Source organism: Lagenorhynchus albirostris, chromosome 11, assembly GCF_949774975.1.
Source record: "Lagenorhynchus albirostris chromosome 11, mLagAlb1.1, whole genome shotgun sequence".
Classification (NCBI taxonomy): Eukaryota; Metazoa; Chordata; class Mammalia; order Artiodactyla; family Delphinidae; genus Lagenorhynchus; species Lagenorhynchus albirostris.
In genome coordinates this window covers 101,094,508-101,109,950 of record NC_083105.1, presented here as the reverse complement: position 1 = coordinate 101,109,950, position 15,443 = coordinate 101,094,508, and the positions used below count along the sequence as shown (strand labels likewise).

General features: G+C 58.7%; 1 protein-coding gene across 5 annotated transcripts; it reads left to right on the top strand.

Annotated features, from left to right (window-relative positions):
* Window positions 1–207: 207 nt before the first annotated feature.
* WASHC1 (WASH complex subunit 1) lies at window positions 208–15,199 on the top strand. Of its 5 annotated transcripts, none has more exons than XM_060164351.1 (12): window positions 1,651–1,751; window positions 1,961–2,055; window positions 3,145–3,298; window positions 11,442–11,553; window positions 11,740–11,886; window positions 12,037–12,173; window positions 12,424–12,559; window positions 12,714–12,915; window positions 13,009–13,161; window positions 13,782–13,934; window positions 14,604–14,672; window positions 14,809–15,199. In XM_060164351.1, the coding sequence occupies exons 1-12, from the start codon at window positions 1,666–1,668 to the stop codon at window positions 14,946–14,948; spliced, it is 1,584 nt and encodes a 527-aa protein (XP_060020334.1). In that variant the 5' UTR covers window positions 1,651–1,665; the 3' UTR covers window positions 14,949–15,199. The 5 variants fall into 5 exon arrangements, with proteins under 5 accessions (XP_060020335.1, XP_060020334.1, XP_060020333.1 ...); XM_060164350.1 differs by having other exon boundaries at window positions 13,006–13,161; XM_060164352.1 differs by lacking the exons at window positions 1,651–1,751; window positions 1,961–2,055 and adding an exon at window positions 208–329 and having other exon boundaries at window positions 13,006–13,161.
* Window positions 15,200–15,443: the final 244 nt, after the last annotated feature.

The window sequence follows — 15,443 nt, the reverse complement described above, 5'->3', positions numbered from 1 at the left end:
AGCCTGTGTGGAGGGGGCGCGGAGGGAGGGGAGGGGCTGCGCGAGGAGGGGCGGGGCTGCGCGGGGAGGGGCGGGGCTGCGCGGGGAGAAGGGGCAGAGGGCGCCGGGGTCGTGCCCGGTGGCGGGGCGAGGAGCCGCTCAGGGGCTGGGGGCGAGCTGAGGCCTGAGGGATCGACGCGCGGGCGGCTAGGGCCCCTGAACCGCGGCGCCGAGCGAGCGGAACTGGCGGCTGGAGGCGGGGCCAGAGCTCGGGGCCGGGAGCGCCGGGGAGGCGGAGCGGGCGGCGGCTGGGCCCGGCTGGCGGAGCGGAAGCGGCGGGCGTCGCGCAGGTGAGGGCGCGGGCCTGGCCGGGACGCGCGGGGCGGGGGTGGGGGCCGGTCGCGGAGGGGACGGAAGGAGGCGGGAGCGGCTCCGGGGGACGCCGCCGGGCCGGGAGCCGAGGCGGGAGGCCCGGGCCCGGTGACTTCCGCCTCGGCCGCCGGCTGGCTGGCGGACCCGCGGGGCCGGCCTGGGCCTCAGTAGGAGGGTCGGCGCCCCCCGCCCCTGTCGGTTCGCGGGGAGGGCCCGGCTCTCGGAACGAGCTGCAGTGGATGCTCAGACCCTCCGTTTGCGGCCACCCCTCCCGGCCCCTGGATGACCCCACACCGCTTTAACCCTGCTTGGGTCCCCGTTGCCTGCCTCCGAGCTGGGTGTCGGGCGTGGGTCGCGGGAGGTATCCCGAGCACTTCGAAATTTATCAACAGCTTTGTGAGAGCGGGTTTGCTCTATGTTCACTTTTCTGGGGGAATCCACAGTTTTTACCAGATTCTCTAAGGTAGCGCCGTCCCATAGAAATATTATGCGAGCCACATATGTGACTTTAAAAGGAAACGGCGAAATTAACTTAGTGATGTGTTTTATTTAGCCCGCTGTATTTAAAATACGGTCATTTCAGCATGTAATCAATATTTAAAATTTTAATGAGATACTTTACATTCCTTTTTTACTAGGAAGTTTGAAATTTGGTGTATAGTTTACACGTAGACTACATTTCAAGTGCTCCATAGCTCATGTAGCTAGTGGCTCCTGTATTGGACGACAGGTCTGAGGTTTTCATTCCGGGCCTGCAGGCTCGAGTCCACACTCCTTGCCGTGGTATTCAGTGTTTTTCACAGTCTGGCCTCTTTTTTTTTTGCTACTTAGCCAAGGATGGTTTCCTCCTCATTGCCCAAACCACTTGCCCTTCCCCTACACACCTTTGTTCAATTGTCCCTTCTGCCTGGGGTGCTCGCCCTGCCCTGTCTCCCTGGGTCTGGCGGGGAGGTACAGCTTCTGCTAAGAGCTATTCCTGACTCCCCTGACCCCAGAAGGGGTTTGTCACTCACTCCTTCCTCAGTGTCCCCTAGCACTGGATTCATGGCTGGATTAGAGCATTTATCACCTGCTGTTTAATTGCTTTCCAGGCTGTCTTCACAGCTAGTATAGCATCCTCTTCATCTTTGTTGTGATCATGGCCAGCACCTGACAGTCGATGAGCACCTGTCAGCAGACAGAATGAGTAAAGTGCTAAACGAAGCTGTAGCGTTTCTTAATCCCTGAACAGACCTGCTCCTTCCTCGCTTAGGAGCTTTGTGCCTGTTCTACCCCGTCGTGCATGGACACACACGCAGGGTGTGGTGCCTGACCATGAGGAATACGTCACAAGATGAGCCCAGAAAGTACCTTCTTTCTGCCTTTTACTCCCTCTCTGTCTTACAGATGGGAAAACTGAGGTAGGAGCTAAGTTAGGACTCCAGGCAGATTTGCATCAGTGTAAATGCCAAGAGGGATGGGGGTGGGGTTTTTGAAAGGCAGCGAGTTCCCAGAGGGTCAGGTTCCTCAAGTGGTTTGGGATCAGCTGGCTCCACTTTGGTCATTTGATGGGCGGGGAGAGAAGCGGGGAGGTGAGTTACTCCTGGGCCCTGATGAGGATTCTCTGCAGGTTCAGGTCTAGGAAGCTGAGGAGCTCACTGCTGGAGAAAAACTTGGAGAGCAGAATGGTCATCTCGGACCAGGAGAAGTGCTGGCCTAGGAAGGGTAGGCGAGAACAAGTTGGGTGGAAGGAAGGGCAGGGGAGGCCAACAGAGGATAAGCTCCAGCTTGCTGAGGAGATTGGCGTGAAACATTGAGAATAACCACTGCCCATTGAGAAGGGCAGTGCCATTCTCAGTCTGTAGGATGAGAAATGGAAAGAAACAGATTCAGAGAAGGCAAACAACTTACCCCAGGTCACACAGCACTTGAAACTCAAATGAAGCCTCCTAAACCCTCCATGCCACACTTACCCAGCCCCACCCACACCTCTGTTGCAACCAGGGACCCCAGCGTGGTGCCTAGAAGAGCAGGTCTGGGGCACAGTGCCAGGCCTGCTTAGTGTCTTCCTCACTCTTCTGCCGAGGGGCTGCGACTAGGCCTGTTTATAGGGGCTTGGTGCCTTGATATTCTGCCCGGTACCTCTCGCCAATCAAATCAGTGCCGTCTGCAGTGTGATTGCTGCTTTGGTGGCAGCAGGGAGCAGAGTTAATTAAACCCAGTATAAATAGGCTGACTGCCCCCCTGTCCCCTACCCCCATGTGCCCCGCCTTCCTCCTGGCCCCCCTTAGCTCTGGCCTGGGAGAGCAGAGCCCGGACATCCTTAGCCCTGGAGTCTGCAGCCACTGCCTGTCCTGTCTCGGGAGCAGGACGCTCGAGTCCACGTTGTCTGTGCTTCCCAGACCCGGGTTCCGTTTGGGAGTTGACACAGGCAACTTCCCCCAAAAACCCTTCCCTCTTTTTCACTCTGCAGCCAGGGTTTCTTTCTTGTTCATCCAGGCTTTGGAGGTTGAAGTGAGATGAGGTGGGGAAGGGGTGCCTAGCTGGGTTCCAAGTGCCTCCCGGCAGCCAGTCAGCGTTGCACCTCCTCTGAATGCTTCATGTCAGTCTCTGGCCCTTAGCAACTTCCCTTCCTCGTTCACCCAACAAGCTTCAGCAGAACACCAGCTCCTGTGAGCGCCCAGCCTCCCACCCAGTGCTGTGTCCCCCCGCGCCAGCCCGTGCAGACTGCTGGGCGGGGGGCTGTGCGCCCGTCACCTCGCCCCGTGGCAGGTGGGTGTGCGGGTAGTCCTGATGCTCAGTTCCCACCCCCAGGCACCATGACCCCCACGGGGACCCAGAGTCCGTTGGCCGATCAGACCTACGCGGTGCCCCTCATACAGCCAGACCTGCGGCGAGAGGAGGCCATCCAGCAGGTGGCGGATGCCCTGCAGCACCTACAGAAGGTCTCCGGAGACGTCTTCAGCAGGTGGGTGCTGCTGCCACCCTCACCTGCTCGGGGGCTGCTCCCCGCCCTGGGCAGTCATCTCTCCAATCCCAGAATGCACCCTCTCAGAGCACCCCTTGTGGTGATTCTTGGTCCTGAGGGGGACCCAGCTGGCTTTCTTGTGCCCAAGGGGCCAAGCTGGGTGCCCAGCTTCGAATTTTATCATAAGAGCTCACTACCTCCTGTCCCTCTTAGCCCCTGGGTTCCTTGTGCACCCACCCAGTGGTGGTACAGCTCTCCCAGCTCATGCTCTTCCCCCCACTGGGGGGCCCTGTTCCTTCGCTTATTCCCGCAGTCAGCGAATATTCGCCCAACACTTCTTGTGTGCAGGGCTCTGTGCTGCTCTCTTTAGTTACAGCAACGACTAAGGCAGCATCTCTGCCCAGCCAGAGGATATACTCCAGCAGCAGAGACAGACTCTAATTGATTAATTGCATGTTAGTTAATTAAAATTGTGGCAAAACCTATTTTTAATATTTTTGTAACAACTAATATTTGCATTACGTTAACTGTGTGCCACCACTGACCTGAGTGTATTCACTCATTCAACCCTTTGTCCTGTACGGGTCCTATCTTTCTCTGGCCATGAGCAAGCTGAGAGGGGCATAGAGCTTCTCCTTCCTGGGTGCCCACACCGTGCCCCCTGAAGGCTGGAGTATTTGACTGCCTGACTCAGGTCCCTCTGCTGGTCAGGTCTCCCACACCGTCCCCTGCTTGTACCCCAGACCAGGAACCCCGACGCTGCAGCATGCAGTCTCCTCCCCCACCAACTGGAATTCCACCTCTTCCCAGAAGCCTTCCCCAATGGGGGCAGACAATGGAGTCATTGTCTGTAGCTGGACACAGTCCAAACATTAGATCCACCTGACTCTTTTGCCTCTGGGCTGCCCACTAATGCACCTGCCTGCCTCACGCCTATCCCGGATGTAAATGTACCCGAGGGCGGTGCCCCGAAGTAGTTAAGGGGGTTGACTCTGGAGCAGACTTCCTGGGCTCCAGTCTGGCCTCCCCATTTGCTTGCTCTGTAACCTCGGGCAAGTTACTGAACCTCGCTAAGTCTCAGTGTTCCCGTCTATAACCTGGCAGTAATAATGGTACCTTCCTCGGAGGATTGTTGTTAAGATGAAATGAGTTGAGGAGGAAGGACTTGAAGTGCCGGCGTATGGTAAGCATTCAGGACATGTTCCTTCCTCTTACCTGGTGACATCATCTCTGCTCATTTGCTGCCTATTCTGGCCCTCCGTTAACCTGCTATCAGTAGTTATAGGAAGTGTTAGGTGCCCCTTTTTTGCTAATTTTTGTGCTAAATATGCCCAAGGAACACGTAAGCCAGAGGACACAGGCCTTTAAGAGCCATTGGTCCCAGATGATGGCCACCCCATACCTCGTGATTGAAACGGATGCTAGAAACGATCCCTCAGAAATACTTGTGTTTCCTCACCAAGACTGTGACTGCGCGCTTGCCTTTCTGCAAGGGGAGCATTGGATTTTCAGCATACTTTCCTTTCCCTTCCTGGTGTTTGGCACCAGTGGACATTTTCACGTTCCTCTGCCCCTGGATGGGGTGAGCAGAGGGCAGGAAGGCCATCTCATGGGGAGGGAGTGGCGAGTTGGTTGAACATAGGCTCGGCATGGCCCAGGGATGGTAGGATGCTCCCAGGAGCCTGGCACCTGCATCCACGCTTCCCTCACCGCTGGGTTCCAGCTCCCCCCATTGACCCCCCACCACGTGCCCAGCATTCAGGTCAGAGGGATACTAATGGTGTGTGGCATGGGGTTCCCGTCCTCAGGGACGTCGTGGTCTAGGATGGGAAAACAGCCATCTGAGCTGATTCTGAGCCGCGTAGCATGAACTGTGTGAGCTCCTAGGGGCCTAGAGGAGAGAGAGACAAGAACTGGCAGCACATTTATCAGTCAGACTCCCCAGACCAATAAGCAGAAGTAACCCGTGCATAGAGCAGGCTTTGGAGCTGCAGGGCTAAATGCTGTCATCAGGGCCTGGTTTTGCTCTCATCCCATCCCTGCTTGCTACTTCTGGGTTGGCCCCATTCCCAGACAGGCCTCGCTCTTGCAAGGTAACCAGTGGGCCCAGGGTTCATACTCAGGCTCAGGTCCAGCAGGAAAGAATGTCTTCCTCTGCAGCAGTTCCCTCGGAAGTCCCGCCCTCCCACTGGCCTGGCCTGGTTCTCATGGCCATCCCAGAGCCAGTGGCTGCAGCCGGCTGGCGGGGAGGGTGACACAGCAGCTGGCTCAGACCTCGGTCACATGCCTTACCCCCAGGCCCTGGGTTTAGCCCCACCCAAAGTGCAGGACCGAGCCTGTGGGAGCGATGGCGCCCCCACAGGCTGTTACGGAACGAGGAGGGAGCAGATGCTAGAGAGGAAAACCAGCGCCTGCTCCCCCAGATCAGGGAAGGCCTCCTGAAGGAGGGGTGCGAATGGGGCCACGCGGACGGGTTCTGGCGAGGCCGGGTGGGGAACGCCGCCTGAGGGCCCTCCGCTGGGGCCCGGAAATGAGTGCCAAAGGCTTGAGGCCTCACTGGACGGCGGTGCGCCCCAGGCCGCGGGGCCCTGAGTACCTGAGTGCCGCCTGTCTCAAAGGTCCACTCCTTCGCTCAGGACGGGGCTGAAAGTCAGCCCTCCGTGTGTCTGTGCCCTTGGGAGCCCTCCTCCCGCTGCTTTACGTCCCTACGACGCTGGGGACGGTCCCTGGTGGAAGGAGCGGGCAAGAGGATGTGGCTGAGGGGAGAGCTGGGACATGTGAGTCAGGGCCGTGGGGCTTCGCCCAGCTGGATGGGGCTTTGAGCTTGAGCCCAGGGTTTTGGGAGCCCGGATAGGTTCTTGAGCCAGAAGTGATGGGACAGAAGCATTTGGGGAAGGTTCATCAGGCAGCCGTCCCAGGGGAGCCGCGCTGTGGGCAGGGAGAGGCCGCGGTCGGGGTGCCGGGGGGTGGGGGGGGCTGCAGGTAGGGAGGCGGATAGGAGACACTGCAAATGGAATAACGACAGGACCAGATGACAGATTGGGGACAGGATGAAGGGGAGGGAGGGGTCGGGGACGACAGGGAGTGGGGAGTGCCAAGCCCCGCCCCCCATTCTGCAGCAGGGGCTCCTCTGTTCTCGCGGGCTTTTGCTGAGAGATGTGACCCCAGCTTGGAACCTCTCCCCTTGAACGTGCTCCTCTCGCAAAGGAGAGGCGGCAGGTGGAGAAGAAATGCTTTATGTCTCTGCTCCCCGCCTCTCCCCCCAGCTAAGGCGCAGGCCCAGCCCCTCAGCCCCACCCGGAGCCTGGGCCCCCAGGCAGGTGAGTGTGTGGAAGGTCGGTGTCCCCAGCCGGCTCCTTCCTCCCGCTCCTTGCAGCCCCTTCCTGGCTTGTCCTCCTGCCTAGCAGACCTGCCCTCACCTGCCCATCATCACCTGGGAGAAGCCAGCCCCAGGGTACCCGCCCAGAGATGTCCCCTGCTGCACATGACTTCCATGAGGGCAGAGGGGCAGCAGTGGGGGCAGGGCAGACTAGGACTGTGTGTGGGCTTGCCCTCTCCGGCGGCCCCAGCCCGGCCACTTGGCCTTTGCAAGGCTCCTTCCCTTCCTCTCCTCTTCCTTTCCTCCTTTCTCCCCTCTTCCCCCCTTCCTCCCTTTTCACCTCCCCACTCTTCCTCCTCACTTCCTGCTTCCTCTCCTTGGGCCCTTCCTCCCATCTCCCCGCTCCCCCCCGCCCCCCCCTTCTCCCTGCTGATCCGCACCTGGTGCCTTCCAAGGTTAGGAGGCCTCAATCAGCTGCCTGCGTAATTAGCAGATCATTCTTAATTACCCCAGTGAGTGGAGAAGATAAAGGGGAAAGCAAGAGCTGTTCAGGGGACCGGCTGGGGGGTGCGCGGGGTAGGGCGAGGGGAGAAGCAGCAGCAGTTAGGGCCAGGGGAGTGGGCCTGTCACAGCAGCTGACTGGTGTGATGATTGGAGGGTGTGGCAGCCCTGCAGGGGCCACGGGCCTGCGGCTTCCTAGGAAACCCTCCCATACGGCCATGGGGGTCAGCTTTGGAGGTGGTGGGGACACGGAGCCCAGGCACTGTCCTGGCCCCCTAGGTGTGTCATTGACCTTGACCACCTCACACCCCAGGCCCCAGCCAGAAGAGCCCTCTGTGCTCCACTCTCTGTGGTGCTCCCTTGCAGAGTGCTGTTTCCTCATCTGGAACTTTTTTCTCCGTGTCTGCTCAGCACTGCCTGGAGCCCCTCACCCCTCCTAGTCTGTGGGTGGTAAAGGTAAATGTTGACCAAGTTCTTGGGACATGTCGGCTTGTACAGCTCATGAGACATCCAGTCTCTCACTTTGACCTTTACAGCAATTCCACGATGTAGAAGTTACAATTCCTGTTTTTCAGCTGAAGAAGGTGAGACATAGATCAGTTAAGTGACTGGCTGAAGGCCACACTGCTGCTGTCCCCAGGTCTTTGGGACACTGTAGTTGTTTATCTCCTTGAGAGCAGATATGTGTTATCTGAAATGCATCTCTGTCCCAGGCTCTCAGCAGACTGACTGAGCCAGTTCCTTCCCTGCTGGTGTCCTGGTGACATGCTATAGGGACGTGGCTCCAGTGATGAGCCTGGAAGCTGACCTGCCTGAAGCCAGCCACCAAGCCAGGGGCTCTAGATAAGGAGCGGCAAACAAGTCACCCTCTTGCCACCAGCCCCGCTCGCTCGTGGTGGGTGTTGCTAATCAGTCCTGGCTCTTGGTCCCAGGCCCCATGTGGCCCAGCAGGCCATCCTAACACTGCCTTCCAGGCTGTTGTCGCTGCCAGTCGGTAGAGATGACACACAAATTGAAACCTCCTTCTCACCCTTGCCCTGAGATTGGGCTGCCTGGGGACTTTGTCAACAAGCAAGGCGTTACTTAGCCGTCCTAGGCTCTTGGATAAGAAAAGAACCCTGGAAATCCCATCTTCCATTCCCCCTGTCCCACACAGGAATCTCCCCTGGAGCATCCCTGACAGGTGGGCATCCAGCTGGAATCTGATTTCTTTGCAAAGCCATGCAGCTGTTTACAAGAAAGTTCTCCTTATGCAGAACTGAAAGGTCTGTTTCCATGTAACTCCTCCCACCGGCTGTAATGCAGCTCACTCTCTGGGGTGACAGAAAGTCTAATCGCTTTTCCGCCTGACAGCACTTGTGATCTTTCTGATATCTGAAGGGGATTTTCATATTCTCGAAGTCATCTCATCTTCAGCCAGAACATCCTTCAGTTATCTTGTGTGATGTGAGCTTCCCACCATCACCCGCCTCATCACCCTCCTCATCACCCTCCTCTGGCTGTTCGTTAGCTTGTCATTTTGCATTCAGCCAGTATGTTACATGTCAGGCATTGTCCCAGGTGCTAGAGATGCAGCTGTGAATCAGACAGACCCTGTGGTCTAGAAGGGACTTCAGAGTCCTCTTAACATGTGGAACCAGTTTGAAGGGGACACGGCTGTGGACGAGGTGGGCGCCTGGCGTAGATGAGCTCTGTTTTCTCTGTAGTGCCTCGAGAGTGGACGTTCCCTATTTTTTGAAAGAAGGTGGGAAAGATCTCAGGAGCTGTGTGCTCTGAGATCTCACTTCCTTTCCAAGCTGCTTAACGTGCTTTTAGCTCATAGGTAACCGAAACCTCCTGCTAGGCCTCCATCCTCTGTGTTTGTACCCTTGACCTTTTAAACCTGAATGCTGAGCTTCACATTCATTCCTTATCAGTTTCATCTTTTCTGGCCTCCTGGCCTTTCAAGATCCTGTGAGTCTGGATTCCATCGTGCAGACCGTTTTGGGGCCTCCCCATTTGATGCGCCCAGCTTACTAATCAAGTGTCGCATGAGTGTGCGGCGCCCTGCCAGAGACCTTCGTGCAAGGCTGAGATCAGTCCATTCTTCAGCCGTGCCTTTGGGGCGCTGTTGTTCTCTGGCTCTGATTTTTCCTAAATGTGCTCTCCTCCGGCCCGCATAGCTCCATCTTGTCCATGGGATTTTGTGAGAAGCCGTCAGAATCCTTGCTGACTCAAGCTGCACTGTGTGTTAAGGTTTTCCCCTGATACGCCAGTCTAATAACCTTGTCAGAAAAGAAATGCTATGAATTTAGAACAGTGCTGGCCCCGGGGACCCGCCTCTTCCATTTCAAATTGCTTACGACCCTCTATTTAATAACCCATTCCGGAAATTTGCCAGGATCCATTGTTAAGCTTGATGTTTGTAACTTGGAGAAATCAGATGGAAGACCCAGACAGAGCCGGCTGTGTCTGGCTCCAGTTCCGACGTCACTCACCCTCCGTGGCACCTTTGAGTGGAGCGGTTACATAACTGTGAGGTTGCTTCAGCCCCGGGCAGCGTAGGGCTGAGCCTGGAGCCACAGGAACTGGCCTGTGTGCAAGCAGGGGAGACCGGTCTCCCTGCCGGAAAGCTGGCGCTCGGACAGGGTGCTGGTTCTGCGTCTCTCCCGGAAGGAAACCGTGCCTCTTGTTCTGTCTGCCTTGCTGCCCCACTCAGACCAGCCTGTCAAGGAAAACTAAGCTGGTTTGGGTCCCTGCTCGTAGGCCAGCCCCTGCATCCCCGAGCCCTTGCACACGAGGGGCCAGGAGTAACCAAGGCGATTTCATCAGGGGTGGAGACCCCTGGGTTGTGAAGCTGGCCGATCAGGTGTGTTCTCTGGGGGCTAAAACATTCTAAAGTTGGTGAGGGTGGTTTAAGAAGGTTGGGCCAGAGTCTTGACTGTTAACTTCAACCCGTTAAAGGAATCCTAGAGTTCCCTGGCCGCGTGGTCTCTGACCCCAGGGACCGCGGCACTCCTCGGCCATCCACTCACTGTGTCCTCTGGCCGTTCCCCGGGAGCTGAGCTTGCAACTCTGCCTCGTCTCTCGTGCCTCGCTGTGTGCTCACTCCTGCCCGGTGAACGTGGAGATGTGACCACCGCTGTGGATGTGGAACACGGTGGCCACGGGCAGGTGTCCCTGGAGGTAGGGGAGCGCTCAGGCGCAGGACGCCCTGGCAGGGGAGCCAGAGTCCCCGTGCAGGGAGAAGTACCTCGTGTTGCTGAATAACGCAAGCGAGGCTCGTGTGCGTTTACCTTTGGGGCACATGGTGTTAGCCATTCAGTAACTGCAGAGGGACCCCTGCAGGTGCCAGGCGCTGTTCCAGGCTCTGGGAACACAGCGGGGAACAAAGCCCTTAGCCTAGGAGTGCACAGGAGATGTGTGGTGACAGGTGGCTCTGTGTTGGAAGAACCGGCTGGGGGTTGGAAAGTGACAGGTGCAGCTTTAGGTTCCGTGGTTGGGGAGGCCTCAGCGAGGGGCTCAGTGAAGTGAGGGACCAGCCGTGTGGGTATCCGAGGAGACGGCAGAGGCCACGTGACAAGGCGGTGTGTGGCATGTTCAGGGAGTGTAGCAGGGCGCCGTAATCCGGGGAGGGGGCAGTGGCAGCCCCTAGGCAGCCCGACCACAACCATGAGAACCACGGTGGGGACTTGGATTTACCAAAAGCTGCCTCTTATGTGCCGGGCAGTTCCTTGTGGACAGCTCCAGGACTTGAATTCAGGCCGTCTTGCCTGTCACACAGCCCTGCTGAGCTCTGGTTTCCTCCACGTAAGTCATGACGATTCTGCCTCTGCTCACCTGGGCCTGAGGCTGAGAACCCCGGCAGGCAGGAACCACGTCCCTTCAGGTGGCACGTACAGGTGCCAACTTGGGGCCAAGGTGATTGCCCATCCCTACCCAGAGCTCCAAGGAACTTAATACAGTCTGTTCCTAGACGCTTCAGGTTGGATGGTCCTGGTAGAGGTCACCTGGGCAGTTCTAAGATCGGGCCTGACAGCAGGTACTGCTGTGTTTTAAGAGCCCTTACCCGAGGACCTCCGTGGCGGTCCAGTAGTTAGGACTCCGCGCTCCCACTGCAGGGGATGCGGGTTCGATCCCTGGTCGGGGAACTAAGATCCCGCATGCCTTGTTTTGGAGCACTGCCAAAACAAACACATGCAAACACAAACAAAAATTTAGGCAAGAGCCCTCACCCGAGCCCCTGGCTTCGCAGGTTTGCCGTTAAAAGCAGAAGGGGTACAGGAGGCTGCAGGGGCTTGGGGAGCAGCCTTCGGCCCCTGTGACTTTTTTTTCCGGTGGCAGGATCTCCCAGCGAGTAGAGCTCAGCCGGAGCCAGCTGCAGGCCATTGGGGAGAGGGTCTCCTTGGCCCAGGCCAAGATTGAGAAGATCAAGGGCAGCAAGAAAGCCATCAAGGTAGCGTGTGTGGCCCTGTCCCTCTGGCTGGTCGGCAGTCCCAGAAATCCCCTTCCCTCCCCTCTCCCCATGCCTCTGAGGCTGCCAGCTCCCTGCTTCAGCCACACGGCAAGCTTTCCTCCTGCCCAGGCTGTCTGGAGCTTCTCAGGCCCCCTGAGGAAGTGCTCAGACTCCCCGTGTACACAGGTGTTCTCCAGTGCCAAGTACCCTGCCCCAGAGCGCCTGCAGGAGTACAGCTCCATCTTCACGGGGGCCCAGGACCCTGGCCTGCAGAGACGTGCCCGCCACAGGGTCCAGAGCAAGCACCGTCCCCTGGACGAGCAGGCCCTGCAGGTCTGACGGGGGTGACCTGGGCACTGGGGAGGAACTGAGGCCCACCCCAGGATTCTGTCCCCTGAGGACTCTGACTGCAGTGGGGGAGGTCACTCTGGCCTGGTGCTGAAACCCACCATCCCTCGGTCATTTCCCGTCACCCCACCGCAGGAGAAGCTGAAATACTTCCCCGTGTGTGTGAGCACCAAGCCAGAGCCTGAAGATGAAGCCGAGGAGGGGCTGGGGGGTCTCCCCAGCAACATCAGCTCTGTCAGCTCCTTGCTGCTCTTCAACACCACGGAGAACCTGTAAGGGCGGGGTGGGGGTGGGGGTTGGCCTGGCTTAGTGGGGGGCCAGGGGCACCAGACTTGGGTGCCGCAGAAGTCTGCAACGCGGGAGCCAGGAGGCTCCTGACCAGTTGGTTTTGCCTGGTAAGGCCTGGGAGGCCGTGGTACAAACTAATGGTGGCCCCGATGAGGTAGGAAAGGTGGTCCAGACCACGGGCCTAGAACAGATGTCGGATCGCCTGAGCTCCTGACCTCCACCCCTCCTCTGTAGGTACAAAAAGTATGTCTTCCTGGACCCCCTGGCTGGTGCTGTAACAAAGACCCATGTGATGCTGGGCGCGGAGACGGAGGAGAAGCTGTTCGATGCCCCATTGTCCATCAGCAAGAGAGAACAGCTGGAGCAGCAGGTGGAGAGGGACGATGCTTGGGTGGGGGAGGGGACGTGGTCCTGCCGTGTGGTCTTGGCCAGGGGTCTGCTGAGCCCCTCACCCCGGCCGGCTGTGGCGGGGATGGGCGAGGCCGCTGGCTGCCCGAGGCCCGCCACATTCCCCGGTCCCACAGGTCCCAGAGAACTACTTCTACGTGCCTGACCTGGGCCAAGTGCCTGAGATCGATGTGCCGTCCTACCTGCCCGACCTGCCAGGCGTGGCTGACGACCTCATGTACAGTGCAGATCTAGGCCCCGGCATTGCCCCGTCGGCCCCTGGCACCATTCCAGAGCTGCCTGCCTTCCACACGGAGGTGGCTGAGCCTTTCAAGCCCGGTGAGCCGAGAGTTGGGAATGGGCTTGGGCGGGAGCACCCCGCGTGGCCACTTGCGTGCACAGGCACCTTCTCACACTCTTCCCGCCTAGAAGATGGGGTGCTGGCAGTACCCCCGCCGCCACCGCCGCCGCCACCAGCTCCGGCCCTGCTGGTCAGCGCTCTCCCACCTCCGCCCCCAGCCCAGACCGTGGCCCCGCTGGGACAGCCAGCCAGGGAGGATGACAGCGGTGGCGCATCTCCTTCAGGTAGCGGCGGCATAGGGCACGCGGGGCAGGGAGGGGTGCTTTCTCTGAGGGTGCCCCTCATTTCTGGATCTCTGAAGGATTTTCTGTAGCTTAGTTAAGTGGTCATAAATGCTAGATTTTCAGAGTAGTTCTAATTACAAAATCTTGTTCTACTGGGTTCATAACAGCAGTTTCAAACCATGTCTGTGGAGCCTGGACAGGGGGAGCCGTGGGCCCCCCATTCCCCCTTAAACCAACGGGGAAAAGGGGGCAACTAATAGACGTGGAAAACTACAGCAACAAAGTATCTACGTGGCCCTTAAGTTGTAGGGTTTCGGTTTTACTCCTGTATCTCCCAGTCCATCTCCAGCACCCAGAAGTGGCACAGAAATCCCGTTGGCTCCTGTGTTAAGTTCAGACACTCAACACACTGGTGATTCCCAGGGTCCACCTGTGCAGCGTGGCACCTAAAGCAGGTGGGGCTGGAGAGGGACCGGCCGAGCCTGGGCAGATGCAGGCAGCGTCCAGGCCCCGAGTCTCCTCGCCGAGGAAGAGCCCTTCCTCAGACACTGCCCAGGGCCGCCTCTGGGCCGCACGGCCAGGCCCTGCCTGAGCAGCCTCTTGCACCCTTCCCACCCCAGTCCAGGGAGCGCCCAAGGAAGTGGTTGACCCCTCCGGTGGCCGGGCCACTCTGCTGGAGTCCATCCGCCAGGCCGGGGGCATCGGCAAGGCCAAGCTGCGCAGCGTCAAGGAGCGCAAGCTGGAGAAGAAGAAGCAGAAGGAGCAGAAGCAAGGTGCGGCCAGACCCGCGCGCGAGGGCTCCTTCCTGCTCCTGGAGCCTGCAGTGGAGCTGTCCTCTCTACGCCCGCAGGGGACAGAGCCTCGGCCACTCAAACTGCAGGAGCCTTCTTACACTCTGCCAGTTGTCCAGGAAATGGGCAGGGACCTGGGATGTTTTTAGGGACGGAGACCTGGCTAAGTCCTGCTTCTCTAGGCCTCTGAGACTCTGGATTACGTCAGCTGTGAATCCCCATGGCTGACATAAATACCACACCTGGGCCTAAAGCAGCAATGCCCTGGGAGTCCAGTCCTGAGTTTTGAGTCCCAGCTCTGCTTCTGAGCTTTGCACTGTGACCCCAAGCAAATTGCCTAATTTCTCTGGGCCAGATTCCTCGTCTGTCCAGCGAGGCTGCTCGTCTGTGCCCTTGTCTCACAGAGTAGCTGTGACTGTTGTTACTCAGAGGTTACCTGTGTTCTTATGAGCACTGACCAGAGCTCCAAGAGCTGTGGTGACACATGGCCGCGGAGGGGCTGGGTGTGAGCCGTGGCGGCCTCGTGGCCGCAGAGGGGCCGGGTGCGTTAAGAGCACAGAGGACACTGATGGAGCCCTCAGGGTGTTAGGCAGGCTGGATCTGGTCCACCCCTGGCCCCTTCATCTTCTCCTCATGGCTTTCCTGTTGCAGTGAGAGCCACCAGCCAAGGTGGAGACCTGATGTCGGATCTCTTCAACAAGCTGGCCATGAGGCGCAAAGGTAGGAAGCAGGACCCCGGCTGCCTCCCTGGCTGAGGTCGTCCACATCCTTTTTTCTCACTGTTTCAAGTCTCTAGAGCCCGGGTGGACTGGTGCCCCAAACCAGCCCCCCTCACCTTCCACCTTTGCCCTCCCAGGTATCTCCGGGAAAGGACCCGGGCCGGGGGCCAGCGAGGGGCCGGGAGGAGCCTTTGCCCGAATGTCCGACTCCATCCCGCCCCTGCCTCCCCTGCAGCCAGCCCCAGGAGAGGAGGACGAGGATGACTGGGAATCCTAGGGGCTCGCTCACTCCGCCTTCCCCAAGCCCCCGACTTCATCACGGACAGGCTCCCGGGAGGGAAGGGGGTCACGGAGGACCAGCCAGCTCTGTTGCCTGGAGCTGCTTCAGGGGCTGCGCTCTGCCTGTGCCTCACCCACCCCCTCGGCCGGCGCGGCGCGCGTGCCTTTTCCTTAGAGACACTTTGCCCTAGAGACACTTTGCGGCCAAACAGTACGTGAGTCAATAAAGAAGTACGATGCCAGAACCGAACATAACCCAACAGCGCCCTCTTAATTAGGAGACCACAGCTGCACGAGACGCAGGTGATGTCCCTCCAGGCCAGGTCTCAGGTAGCGGGGGCAGGGAGAGGTGCGGTCAGCGGGGGGAGGGACATTTCCACGCAGGAAGATATGTCTCAGTGACAGACACAGGGTCGCTAAAAATAGCCTCGCTGAGAGCCTGATGGCCCTCAGCATAATTGCTGATGTCAGGCGAAGAGGAGTCTCCGCATGG